A 15116-nucleotide genomic window follows, 5' to 3' on the forward strand; every position below is an offset into this window, starting at 1 on the left:
CCTTCAGATTCCAATTTTGTTTTAATTAGTTGGAAGGAAACATTTCTAAAAAGTACTTAGTGTCCCCAGCCCTTTAAACTGTTTGCAAATGTAGTTTAAATTGTTCTTGGCCACTAGGTTACTCTCTTAGAGACAACAGGTGTGCGAGCAAGTTTTTGTAAAACTCTCCACATCTAGTAGAGGAAGAATGGGGAGGTCATGGTCACTCAGCTTCTGGTTCCTCATGTGTGAAATGGAAATGATACCCGTTCTACCACCCTGCAGCACTGAAAGACGGAAATGGAATAATATGAAGAAAAATTAGAAAGAGTTCTGCAAAAACCAGATGGAATCATCATCATCACCATTCTGATCACTAATAGTGATATACCGGAAGTGATACACTCAGTATATACCAAAATGGAAAGTTGGTCACCCCTTTGCTAAAATGCCCCAGCCAGCCAAAATGTTTGCATTTTTCCCTCTTTACATAATTTGTCTTCTGGTTAACTAGTAGCAAACCCTTTCCACCACTGTCAGCAACCCCATTACCCTTCTCAACTGCATTCAAAGAAAACTTCTAAAATGTATTGACACCATCCTTGCCTCCTAAGTTCAGGATACATTAGCATCAAATAACTACCCTCTATAAAATAGTATAGAAAACATATTTATGAAAGTATTTACTGAGCACTACATCCAACATCCTTTGGAGAACAAAAATTTAATCAGCACTGTCTCCTCCTCTATCTGTAAATGTATACACACGCACTCTTACATATATACTTGGGAAGTAAAGTACCAGTTTGGTTTCTATTTACAGACCAGATTTTCAGTGATTATATATAAAACTATAAGCACATTTGGAACATGTATTCTTGTCTCCCTGCCAAACAATTAACTTTCCTTAATTCTTAACCTTTTCTATCTAATCCCATCTGATTTTATATAGGTTAGAAATCTTTCTAATGAATGTATGTGCAATAGGACAAATATTTATGGAGTACCTACTACACACACACTCAACTGAGAGCTGGGAATACGAACGTAAGAACTTTCTCCTACTGACACGTCGTATCTAGCCAAGTACAGATCCTAGTGGGGTGGATAAACTACTATCTTTATTCCTACAGCCCTACTGATTGCACCATAAGCTCCTTTTCCACACCACAATGCCTCCAACAAAGCTCAAAATACAATGGGTGAAGTTTAATCCTGTTTATTCTCAATCTGAAACTTTATAAGGTCATGTCTTACATCATTTTTAAACTGACATTTACATTTGCACAGCTGTAACATGAAACACATTCACCATGCCTATAAGCCAAGGCATGTAAATTACTAGTCTTGCCTAAAACCACTACTTTTAGTATTGATTACAAAAGCGTCAGAAGACACAAAGACACAGAGAAGGAAGTATTGAAAGCAACTCAGAGCCACGCAACTTACTCTATAAACTGTCACCGAGAAAATATCTGCTCTTAATAATGTCTTTTCTTAGTAAAAATAACATAAAGGATTCAACATAACCAAAATAAAAATAGAAAAAAATAAATACTTGCCACAAAACACAAAGGTTTAATATGAACAGGGGAGCGGGGTGAGGGTAAAAGAAGGCACTAAGATCCCAATTTTAAAATGAAGGAGCAAACAATCTCAAAAGGGGAACACAAACGGCTAATATCATCTACAGCCTTTCTAGCAAGTGGAAGAATTTTAAATGAAAAGAGATGGCATTTTTTTTTACCTGTAAGCTTTATAATTCTTTTTTTTTTTTTTAAAGGGCAATGACATCTTGCAGAAAAGGAAACAACCGAGAGTGAAAAGGCAATTTACAGAATGGGAGAAAAACATCTTCAAACCATATATCTCATGAGGGCTAAGTATCCACAACACATAAACAACTCCTACAACTTGACAAAAATATTAATAATAATCCAAACATAAAATGGGCAAAGGACTTGAATAGATATTTCTCCAAAGAAGACATACAGATGGCCAACAAGCACACGCAAAGCTGCTCGACATCACTAACCATCAGGAAAATGCAAATCCTAACCACGATGAGATATTATCTCAGACCAATTAGGTAGGCCAGTATCAAAACGAGAAAATAAAAAGTGTAGCTGAGGATGTGGAAAAATTAGAACCCATGCAGGCTCCCTCTCTCTTCAGTTTTTTGGCCCCTACAACCTTCCCATTTCCCTTTAAAATAACTGTTGGTAGGAATGTAATATGGGACAGCCATTCAGTCACTATGGAAAACAGTATAGAAGTTTGCAAAAAGAAAAAAAAAACAAACCTAGAAATAGAACTACCATATATACCAGTCATTTTATTTCTGGGTATTGAAGGGGTTCAGAACAAGTCTCCCTCAAATATACCACTCTGGCACGTGGACTATTTTGAGTTGACGGCATTCAAGACCCAGCAGATTCAGGAAAAACCTGCCTAAAAGGATTTAGATAGAGGGTCTAGCGCAGGAAGGGAACTATCACAAGAGATAATTACAAAGAGCACAGGTGAGGTGTTGAGCTGGGGGTAGCTCAACTGGGCCTAGAGATCAAAGTCCTCCCTGGATCCCACTGTCCTGCGTGGCATAGCAAACATTTGTTTACCAAACCTTTGCTCTTCCCATCTTCCTGTGATCGTCTTCCTTCTCTTTGAAGACCCAGAACCCTACCCCCTTCTCCATAACACAGAATGTCATATAAGTCTCAATTCCCTGAATGCCTGTGGGTCTCATATTCTTGTAAAACCCCCGCACATATGGAACTAAATTTGTTTTTCACCTGTTAATCTGTCCTACGTTAATTTGATTATCAGACCAGCCAAAGAGCCAAGAAGGGTAGGGGAAATAAATTTTCCTTTCCTACAGTATATACCCAAAAGAATGGAAAACAGGACTCAAAGAGTATTTGCACACCCATGCTCACAAAAGCCAAAAGGTGGAAGCAACCTCTGAATGCCCACTGAAGAATGAACAAAGAAAATAAAGTATGATAAAGAGAATGGGGCATACATATAGACTGGAAAATTATACAGCCTCTAAAAAGATAGAAATCCCACAATATGCAACAACATGGATGAATCTTGAAGACACTATGCTAAGTGAAATAAGTCAGTCACAAAATGACAAATACTGCATGATTCCACTTTAATGATGTAGGTGAAGTAATCAAACTCATAGAAACAGAAAAGAAAATGGTGTTTACCAGGGGCTGTGTGGAGAGAGAAATGTGTGTTGCTCAATGGGTGCATGGTTTCAGTCATCAAAATGAAAAAGTTCTAGAGATTTCTTATACAATAAGGTACATATAGTTAACAATACTTTCCTGTACACTTAAATATAGCTAAGATAATATATTTTATGTCATGCATTTTTTACTACAATAAGAAAAAGCAGTAACAATTATGTTTTCCAGAAAGCGATTTAGCAACAGGCATGAAAGGCCTAGACATACTGACATCCTTTGTCCTGTATCAGGAAGTTTATCTTAAAACAATTTCTCTTTAAAGTATTATAATAGCTAAAATGAAAAGCAATCTATATTCCAGCAAAGAAACAGTTAAATAAACATCAAATGCTGAAAGGGTACAGTCATCAAAAAATGTAGTTTGGAGATACTTTTTTAAATGACATGTTAAAATTCTGATTATCTAATAGTATCCAAAATACAATACAAAACTATATATATATTATGTACAGTACAACTATGATGAACATATACTGGGACATTCAATAAAGAAAAAAACAAGGTCTAATAAAAGAAAGAGAAAGGGAAACGGCGGGGGGCGGGGGGGAGAGAGGGAGAGCAACGGGGAGGGAAGAAAGCTATACCAAACGGATTTCTGTTGAATTTGCATCCAGACAAGTTGATTCTAATGTTCATTTGGAAATAAAATCTGGCAAGAATAGCTAGGAAATACTCTAGCAATAAGAAGAAAAACAGAGTGAACAGGAGAAACTAGCCCTTCCAGACATTTTTACATATTATGAAGCTACAATAATTTAAACCGTTTAGTTGCTGGGAATGAACAGACAGATCAAGGGGAAAGAAAATAATACAGGACTTTAGTATTGATAACAGTACTATGTCAAATTAGTAAAGGAAAGATCCATTAGTCAGTGAATGGTATTGGACAATTGAGTAGCCAGCTGAGGGGCTGGCAGGCGGTTGAGATTCATAACTCACATTTTTTAATCAAAATAATCTCCAGATGGATGAAAGATTTAAATGTAAAAAATAAAAACATAAACTCCAAGTGAGAATAGCATTTCTAGGAATGATTCAAGAGCAGAAGCTATAAATAAAAACCGCCATCAATTAGTATTTCTGCTTGGAAAAAATCACCAGAAAGTCAAAAAAGGAATGACAAACTAGGAAAAAATATATTAGCAATTCATGTCATGGACAGAGGGCTACATTCTATAAGTCAAGAAGAAAAAGAGAAAAGAAAAATTGGCAAAGTATATGATCAGACATGTCACAGAAAATGCAATATAGATCTCAAACATATCAAAAGAAGTACAACTGCCTTCATATTAAGAAAAGTATATAATAAAGCATATACTGAGAAACTCCTTTTCCCCTACAAGATAAGCAAAGATGAAAAAGTGTGACAACACCCTGGGCGCATGATGGAGGGAAGCAGATGCTCACACATTGCTGGTGGCGAATAACTGGCACCACTTCTATGGAGCGGAATTTAGCACATCAAAATTGAACAGTCACATTCTTCTAAGAATTCTTCCTACAGACATACTGGCACATTTATCAAATAACTTGCATACAGATTTATTTGCTGCAGCTTTGCTTTCATAGCAAAATATTAGGGGAAACCTAAATGTCCATCAATAGGGAACAAGATAAACATCACCTGTTATGGTACATAACATGGTACATCTACAAATAGACATCTACAAATAGCCCTGAAAATGAAACAGCTCTATATAACATTATGTTCAATGATCTCTAAAATATACATTGTATTTCAGTGAAAGAAGTTAGACGCTAAATAATTTGCGTGCTACAGCTTATATAATACACACACATACGTATATAGTATTTAAATACATGTGTGTACACCTATATAAGTAGAATCTCTCTGGATGGATGGAGAAGAAACTGTTAATAATGGTGACATCACTACCCAAGGGAAATAGCCTCAGAGACAGGAGTGGAAGGGAGATCTACATTTTGCAACCTTTTAGTCATTCTGAACGCTGTATCATGTGCATTAATTACCTGGTCACACTAGTCAAAAAATGATGCTGGAGAAGGGTATTTTTAAAATATACTGAGTTTAAAAAGGGAGGGGAGGCAAGATATAAGATGAAATAGTCAATAGGAGATTACTTTGTGATTTGTTTAAAAGGATAGATACATGGATGGATATAAACCAATACGTTAACAGTGATTTTCCAGACTAGGATTATAGGTAACATTATGTTCTTTTTCTCCATCTGTATTTTCTGACTTTACTAAAATGAACAATACTCTCGGTTACGAAGAAGTATTTTTAATTTAAACATTTTGTTAACTTCCACTAAACATTAAATCCCTTGGACACTTTTCTAATAAAAAAACACTGCTAAGATTATGGTTTCTGGACAGCTGGTACCCACCGAGTTTAAATAAAACTTGGAAGAGTCTCAGAAGAGAGATTTTTACAACAGTCAACAATTAAAACAGAAATAATTAACCCCACAAGGAAAATAAAATAATGTGAGCCTCCAACAAAAGGACCAGCAGCACAGAAGTTCAGGAGATTCGGGTGTTCTTTTTTGTTTGGAAGCGTGATTGTATTTGTTTTTATTGTGTACACAGATTATGCGGTTTTGAGGTCTTTCTGAAGGATCACGACCCCTCTTACCACTCAGCTTTTCCCTAGGGACTAGGCAGGTTGCTGCATAAAAATAAATGCAGGAAGTGAATGGGAGCTAACAAAGACATTAGCACCATACGGAAAGTGAGACTTGCCCAAAGACACCAAGAACCTGGGTGGGTCACACCCACAGATTTGTGAGCAGACCCTCAAAACTCTTATCCATTCACCCCTATGTTTGTGTTACCTGTAAATGAGCGACACCTTACCTTTCTGTTATTTCTAAGGCATAATTACCATGCTGAAATTACAGTAACCTATTATTGTGTCATGGTTTTCTTACAGCTTTCTCCTCTCCCAGTTGTTTCAGCCCCAGCAGCCTTCCCTCACCCCATTAAAATATAAAGCTTTGGTGGTGGTAGTGTTTTAATTCAAACACAGATAAAATGCTTAGTGGCTAGGTGACTGTCACTTCAATATAATGGTGCTAAACGACAAGTTATTACTAACATAGGAGAGTACTCGAGTACAATTATCTATTCAGCCCCATAAAAGGCAGTCAGGAGATTTTTTCCACAATGTATTCTCTAGCTAGCTGGCCGCACTGCACTTTCAAAATGGGAAATGGCACACACGTTAAGTGTGCTTTGCTGGGCTGAACGCGTAATAACTCCTGAGAGGCGCTATGTGGTTTACAGTACATTTTAAATCATTTGATGTTGACTGCTCTCAATATAAGTAGAGTATTGTATACAAAGTCTGGGTATAGTAGAGGACAGGAAAAACAGAATCTCAGGCTGATACTAAAAAGCATTCAGAATACATGGTTGAAAACAAAGGTAAACTGCTCATTTTAAAGCTTCATAGCTCTGTTAAAAATCAGTAGCAAAGGACAGATTTTGACAACTTCATAAGAAGTAAGGGATAAGGAGACAATTCAACAGAGACACGTACTTAAGACAAGAGGTAAGGCATTTAATTTTGCATCTAGAGGTTTTTTTTTTTAAGGGACAAACACAACAAACTCCACACATACCAAAAAAGTAAATTAAACAAATTCTAAAATGTTCTGATTTGGTTTTAGATACTTCGAAAAAAATCACAAATTCAAGTGACAATCACAGGGGTTTTTATAAACCTTCTTTCAGCCAACGTACTTTGCTGGTGAACCTGCAGGTTTACAAACGCAGGTTCTTCCTTCTCAGTCTCAGCCTGGAGTCTATGGAATCGCTGAAGACTGAGCCATTCCCTCTACCAGTTCAAAGATCTGACGGGTAAACTTACCCTCTACGCTCAATGCAGCTTTATCAGCAACTTTCTCCACCCAACCAGATTTCTGCTTCTTTAAAACACAGAGGAAAAAATGTACAGGAGGAAATGGGAAGCAAATGACCAACTTAGAGGGACATCGGAGGTTACAGGAACCTGAAGGTACTTGCTCTTGGGCACTTTTCCCTTTCATCTGAGGCAGTCAACACACATTTCTGAACACCTACTATGTGCTGTGGGAACATAGAGATGAAAAGGCAAAGGAGACAGGCAGAAGGAAGCAAAAGTATAAGGAAAGGCCATGTGGTTCTAAGACAGCAAAGCTGTGCGGTGAGTCAGCTGACCTTGCCCAGGCGGGTGGCTCGTCTTTCGTTTAGCCAAGTCTCCAGACTCTTCACTTTAAGAGGATGGATTTCCCTAGCCGTCCAAGAATGACAATTAAAAGCAAGGACTGACATGACTAACAAATATCCTGACCAAAGAAAACATCTGAAAATTAGAGACGGAAAAAGACTCCTCTTATAAACCAAGAAATTTATTAAATATGTCTTAGACACACACACACACACACACACAGAAAACAAAAACTAGTCCTACAAAAACCACACAAAGGGGCTTCCCTTGTGGCACAGTGGTTAAGAATCCACCTGCCAATGCAGCAGACACGGGTTTAAGCCCTGGTCCGGGAAGATCCCACATGCCGCGGAGCAACTAAGACAATGTGCCACAGCTACTGAGCCTGCACTCTAGAGCCCGCGAGCCACAACTACTGAGCCCGTGTGCCACAACTACTGAAGCCTGCATGCCTACAGCCTGTGCTCTGTAACAAGACAAGCCACTGCAATGAGAAACCCATGCACCACAACGAAGAGTAGCCCCTGCTCGCCGCAACTAGAGAAAGCCCACGCACAGCAACAAAAACCCAACTCAGCCAAATATAAATAAATAAATTTATTTATTTAAAAAAAAAACAAAACACACAAAGTGCATCAGCAAACTGGACTATTACAGAAGTACTAATGGCTGTGACTCTTACCAGCCAAACTAGAATACAAAATCTAAAAAAAATTAGTCACTTCATTCACCTGAGTCAAACACAGCTTTGTCCACTTTGACAAGTACCACATACAGTTATGTATTCTAAAAACATCTTTATGTTAAATATGACAACGTAAGACATACAAACGTTCACATATTTGACACCCTCACTGCCCCCATTAAAATCCAGATTAAAAAATGCTGACTTATTTGGTGGCCCACAGGCCTCCTCCTAACAATACATATAAGACCTGTGAGGGGCTTTTTGACTCAAACATTTAAATATCTACCATGTGCAAATCACCAGGCTACCCAACCGTGGACAAAGATGAAGTATATGCTTCTAACCTCAAGACGTATAAAATCTAGACAATATGTGTGCAAGTGTATATATAGTGTATTACATATGCACTATATATTACATATTGTATAGCTAGCGGGAAGCAGCTGCATAGCACAGGGAGATCAGCTCAGTGCTTTGTGACCACCTAGAGGGGTGGGGTAGGGAGGGTGGGAGGGAGAGGCAAGAGGGAGGGGATATGGGGATATGTGTATATGTATATGTATAGCTGATTCACTTTGTTATAAAGCAGAAACTAACACACCATCGTAAAGCAATTATACTCCAATAAAGATGTTAAAAAAGAAAAGAACTGACACTTAAAAAAATATATTGTATAAAATGTTTATAATATACACACTCAGATGTCAGGTGTGAGATTAATTTGAGGGGTGGGGAGAAAGGAAGGTTTGGAAGGCTCCAAAGATTCTATCTTACAACTTATCAGAAGTAAAACACAAAATAGTATATATGGAATATGGTTTTATTTCAACAAAAACTCACATGCATGAAAGTAAATACTGGAGGGTAAAAAAAAAAAAAATTAATGAAAACTGTTGTATTAGAACTCAAAATAGGAATAATTCCTATCCCCCACTTCCTAAAATTTACCTTAATATCGTTACTCTTTTTTTTTTTCTTTTAGCGTCTATATATCTTTTTTAAAGCGTGCCACGAATCTGTGCTACGGTTAGTGGGTTATTATCAGCAAAGATCTCTAGGATGTGGCAATGTTTAAATCCGAAAACCTTGCCCTCCTACTGCCACATCTCTCTTAAACAATGACTCAACTGGAGGCAATTTCACTTAATACACTATATTCAAAAACAAGTGCATCCAAAGCTAGAGTAATCAGATTCGGGATTTTGTGTTGGGGGGTTTCACCTTGATGGGTAAAAGGGGACCCTTGCTATGAAAAATTCCCCGCCTGCAAATAAACCCGTAGCCACTACTCCACAATTGGGGGATGTTAAATGTTTGCATCCAAAGCCATCGCCAGGGGCTCAAACGCCACCCAAAATCCTAACCACGTTAAGGAGAAGAGGGCAGAAAGTCTTCACATGCGGGTGGGGAGGACTTCACGTTCCCATCTTGCGGGGCGAAACAACCCACTGTCCTCAGTCCCTCAGTTTCCACCGGTCACAAGAGCGAGCTGAACAGGACTCCCTGGGTACTGTTTTCCACCAAAGCGCATCTCGATCTGCAGCCCCGGCTCGGTAAGCCTGGCGCCAGCCCTCCGCCGCCTCCCAGAACCTTCTCTCTCTTTTTCTTTCTGCTCCGTCTCTCTCTAACACACACGCGCGCCCCATCCGCCCTCTCCGGCCGCCAGCGCCGCTCCCTGCAGCAGGGCCCCACCAGGACGCCGGATCCGGATCGGGGGATGCAACTCGCGGCGCAGGCACCGAAGCCTCTGCACCTGCTCCGGCGCCAGGCCGCGCGCCGCGCCGGACCCCGACTCGGACCCCAGCGCCGCGCCGGACCTCGCGCCCATCCCGGAGGCGCCGTGCCAGTTGGCGTCCGCGCCCTCACCTTGCTCGCCGCGATCCATGTCTCCCGCCCGCCGGCAGCGAGTCCCCGCTCGGCCCGCCCGCCCGCCGCGCTCCTCTCCAGTCCTCCGCCGGTGGCTCCCGGGAAGTCCCTCCCCCCGGAGGCGTAGAGCGCGGCGGCGCCGCCCGCGCGCGGTGGGGAGCGCCTCGCCGGGGCGTCACCCAATCACCTGACCCCGCCGGCTGGTGCGCTCCGCCGCGTCGGCGCTGGAGGGAGGACGGACGGAAGGACCGACGGACGGAAGGGCGGGCGGGGAGGGCAGGCTGAGCTCAGGCGGGAACTCGGCCCGGGGGAAGAGGGAAGAGGGGGAAGAAGGCGGCTCTATCACCGTGGGGGCCGCGTGGGGACCGGGATGGCGGTTACGTTCCACCCTCAAGTTATTTATCATATCAGAAGTTTCCTCGGGGGACCCTGAAGATTCCCTTTCTTTGCCTCCGCGAGCGCCTACTCTTCTGTACTTATTGAGTGGCAAAAACAGGAAGGTTCTTTCGACATGCCAGTGGCTCTTTTTCCCTTATATTCTTCATGTTCTCCCGCTGCCGAAATAATAGCCTATGCTATCTGCCAGACTAGATCCGAAGCAAGCCAAGAGGCGAAAATTACAAAGAATCTCTCGAAAAACCATGTGGTCCTGTCTTTTAATAGCGCAGGGTTTTCGGTGGCAAATTAGGAAGATTTTCCTGTAATAAAATCTGACTGTTTTGAGTGCAGGATTAAGGACAACACGCTGAGATGAATTAAATGAAATGTTGGAAATGAATTAAGTTAACCAAAGGGTAGAATTATCAACAGGGATCTTTTGAAAATGTAATTGGAGGCTTCATGTCCATTGATCAACGGACAGTTTGAAGTTCCTGTAATAACACTTCTCGTGATTAGCATTAGCACTCTATTTCCAAAGTGTTCTGCAGTTTCTCATCTTACGTGAAGTCACTTTCATTACCACATAGTTCTAAGGTGGTAACCCAGTTTCCTAAGCTGTCTGCAGCTACGAATAAGGCAAGCTTCTTTTTGTGCTACGTGGAGACTCCAGCTTGGCCTTCAGCCCGCAGCGTCGCCTACGACTTCACACACGCTAGGCTTTTGTTAGTATGTTTTCTAATTGGCAGCAGTTACCTGAAGCAACTCCATGTTTTCTGTCCATTGCGCTGTAAGTAAGTGTATCTCTTTCCCACCTGCATTGCCAGCGTCTTCTCGTGAGGTTTGTTCTGTTTATCTCAATCCGCTGAGACCTCTCCTCTTTGATTGCCCTTACTCCCACTGCACCTGGCTTCTCTCCTGTGGCACTCACCCCTGGGACTCATGTCCCAGGCAAGCCTGCTACAGCTATAGGGTTGTCTGTTTCACAGCCCTGCTAGGTCATAACCTAGCAGCTTATGAGCTTCAGGAGGTCAAGGATCATTTGTGTCATGGTTTCATTGCTTTAATTATGCTATGCATTTAGTCAACATTGTAAGTTTAGCTTTCAGGTTTAAATAATAAAAAAAAAAGAGGTACATTGTATCTACTAATAATCCAGTGTTTGTAACAAAGAGGTGCAATGATAGCTTTTTTTTTCTTTTAAATGACCTTTTAAATGTACCAGTAAGGTAAATGTTGGCATTGGCAGGAAGTTCTATAATGTGGTCAAGAATTTTTGACTAGCTGCTGCTCAGATAAATGGCTGGAAAGACAGTCTCTCAACCTGTGGACTAACTTGTGGACAAAAAAATAGCACTTGAAAATAGTGTTGGTTCAAAATATGATTTATTCTCTTCGTATCTATTTAACTTGCTATATAGTGATGAACCTGACTGTTACGTATGTTGGGAGAGAAAAATGACTTGTGTTTTGAAGAATTTATGTGCTTGTTCGCATCTGCGGCTAATAGCATACAGATGCTAATAACACAGCCCATACCCAGCTTTACCATTTTTCTTCCTAAGAGAACCCAAATATTATTTGGGATAGCGGTGTGTCCAGCTGAAACATGGCCACTTTAACCTCCCTTGCAGCTGGAGGTGGCACTCTGACACATTAATGACCAATGAGATATGAGCAAGAAACCTCCAAGAAATCATTTGGAAAGAAAGACTTGGCTGGACCTAGAGATGATCATACTAAGTGAAGTAAGTCAGCCAGAGAAAGACAAATATTATATGATATCACTTATATGTGGAATCTAAAAAGTAATACAAATGAACATATTTACAAAACAGAAACAGACTCACAGATGTAGAAAACAGACTTATGGTTACCAAAGGGGAAAGGGGGGGAAGGGATATATTAGGAGTATGGGATTAACAGATACACACTACTATATATACAATAGATAAACAACAAGGATTTACTGTATAGCACAGGGGACCATATTCAATATCTTGTAATAACCTATAACAGAAAAGAATCTGAAAAAGAGTAGATATATATGTATGTATAGCTGAATCACTTTGCTGTACAACTGAAATTAACACAATATTGTAAATCAACTATACTTCAATTTTAAAAAAAGAAAGACTTGGAAACATTTTTTTCTTCAGCTTCCCCCTTCCAGCCTAGAAGGGCAGCAGCCATCTTGAAACATGAGGAAGGAAACCACAGCCAAGTTTGGCAGAGTAGAAAGGCAGAAAGAGCCTGGGTCTTCAGTGGCATCATAGAGCTGCTTCTTATGGGAGAAAAAATAAACGCCTGACTTTTTTAAACCACTAGAGCTGACTTCCTGTTACACTGAGCCAAAAACATCCTAACTAATACAACATGCCATTTTAAAATTCCCTTCCTGGCATGTACCAGCATAGGTGGATTCATGCAGCCCTGAACCTTAGACAATATTAACTTAATTTTCTCTACAAGGCTAAAAAAGCACTGTTTATATTATAAACAACCTAGCATGTAATAGTTCCACAAAAGCCTACTTTTCTCTTGTGTCTTCCTTCTACTTATTTTTTTTCTTGACAAATAGAATCTGTACTTACAACTCATGATGTGTTACAACTAAAATGAATAGAGCTTATGTTTTAGCACACCGAGGAATCTCTGGAGAATGGCAAGCACTCAAACTGAGTACCGGGGTGCATTTAACTGAACCATCCTTTAAAAGCCTCAGTACAGGAGAGAGACACTAGATTTACTTTGCAGGGTTGTTGTTGTTAATGGTGACATGGATTTTTTTTTTCTTTTTTAGTTTCTTTTTTCAAATACCCATTCATTGGTGAAATTCCTACAAGAAAATGTACCAAGGGAACTCCCTGGCAGTCCAGTGGTTAGGACTTGGTGCTTTTACTGCTGTGGCCCGGGGTTCATCCCTGGGTGGGTAACTAAGATCCCACAAGCTGCGTGGCATGGCCAAAAAAAAGAAAATGTAGCAGAAAGCAGATGAATTGAAGCAAATGAAAATATTAAAGAGGTTAGAAACAGAAGCCATACATTATAAGTGGAAACTATACGCTCTGCCCTCGTTGTACCCATTCCCCATCTGATAGCCAGCAAAAAGCACAAAAAAGGAAAAGGCCAGATGGTCTTTGCAGGCCCACCCCTCACATTTGTGGGACCCAGGGTGAGGGTACAAACAAAGGCCCTGGCCCTTTCCTCTGGCTTGGTCTTTTTACCTAGGACTCTGTCCTATAGTCATGCTGGCCTGCCATGCTCCTATGCACAGGCACCTCAGCCAGAAATCCCATCTCGATCCACCCTTTCCCATCAGCCACCCCTTGGTCACACCTGTAGTTGTAGACTAGGATTGCAGACACCCAGGGCATGGTGTATAAGAGGGTGCAGGAATGGATGGGTATGTCCAATTGGTGCCAAGGATTCCTTACCCTGAGAAAAGCACTGGTGGGTGATCTCTAAAACCCAGGGACCCGTACGGGGGTCCCCAGTAGCCTGGGTCTAGGATTGCCAGATAAGATACAGGACACCCAGTTCAATCTGAATTTCAGATAAACAACAAATAATTCTTTAGTATAAGTTTATCCCCTGCAATATTTGTGACACACTTTTATACTAAAAAAAAGTTATTCATCGTTTATCTGAAATTCTTAATGGGGTCCTGTGTTTTTGTTTGCTAGCTCTGTCAACCCAAACTGTTTCTAAGGGCAGGTCTGGCTCTCTGATCACTTAAGCCACTAAAGGCCTATGATACCACAATTTTGAAAAAGTGACCATATTCCAGCAGAAAGACAGACTCTTGATAGTTGAGCTATGGAAGTAAATGAGGTACATATACTAGGTGAAAGTTAGGAAGGCCAAGAAATCAAGGACAAGTTTTGGAGAAATATTGATTTTAATAACAGGTAATTAACACTTAATTGCTTTAGAAAATATTACAGCCATCTTGTATTCTCTCAGCTATGTAAAAAACTGACTGTGAATATGATATAAACAACTTTAAAATGCATGAAAATGGATATTGGCAGGAAAGAGTACTTAATACTAATGGAAGTTAGACATGTAAATCCCTAAATGTTAACAGGAAGAGATCTCAAGTTATTGATTTTGACTATGTTAAGAAAAGCCATAGACCACTTAATGTTCCTTGTATTTTTTTAGCCACTTTGAGTTCTGTGTGTTTATCAGATTACATCATGGGAGCTGGGTGGGGAGGGGAGCGCAGGGAGAGCCGCGGTCCCTTTTCTCCTGGAGCCTCAAACACTGTTCTCAGTATTTTCACGTATCCTTAAAACTACTGTCCGATATAAATTGCACTAATTATGTATAGATTCAATAATTAAGTGATTAACAGTATTTGTACATTTTTAAACTAGCATTCGACTCAATGACATGCAGGTCATCTCCTCCCTGCAGAGATATTTAGTTTTCCAGAGCACCAATGTTCCTCTTCTAGAAATGGTGCAGGCTAAAATAGCAAGTGCCCAAGGTCAGGGCTTGAGGAGCCACTGCCCCAAAAGGCAACTCTGCAAGGCCAGATACAACTCAGAAAACCTGATTGGATTTAGTTGAACAGTCGCTTAAAAGTTGACTTAAGGGACTTCCCTGGTGGCGCAGTGGTTAAGAATCCGCCTGCCAATGCAGGGGACACGGGTTCGAGCCTTGGTCCAGGAAGATCCCACATACCACGGAGCAACTAAGCCCGTGTGCCACAACTGCTGAGCCTGTGAGCCACAACTACTGAAGC

The 15116-nt window shown here is 40.6% G+C and overlaps 1 protein-coding gene across 1 annotated transcript in view; it reads right to left on the reverse strand.

The window, feature by feature from the left end:
• The window catches only part of TPD52 (tumor protein D52), a 121550-nt gene extending 111471 nt beyond the window's left edge, over positions 1–10079 (reverse strand). Inside the window, exon 1 of the mRNA XM_032610010.1 lies at positions 9986–10079. Coding sequence (XP_032465901.1) covers positions 9986–10004 — 19 coding nt within the window. The 5' untranslated portion in view covers positions 10005–10079. The remainder of the gene's footprint in view (positions 1–9985) is intronic.
• Between the last annotated feature and the right edge of the window lie 5037 nt (positions 10080–15116).

Source organism: Phocoena sinus, chromosome 17, assembly GCF_008692025.1.
Source record: "Phocoena sinus isolate mPhoSin1 chromosome 17, mPhoSin1.pri, whole genome shotgun sequence".
NCBI classification, from domain to species: domain Eukaryota; kingdom Metazoa; phylum Chordata; class Mammalia; order Artiodactyla; family Phocoenidae; genus Phocoena; species Phocoena sinus.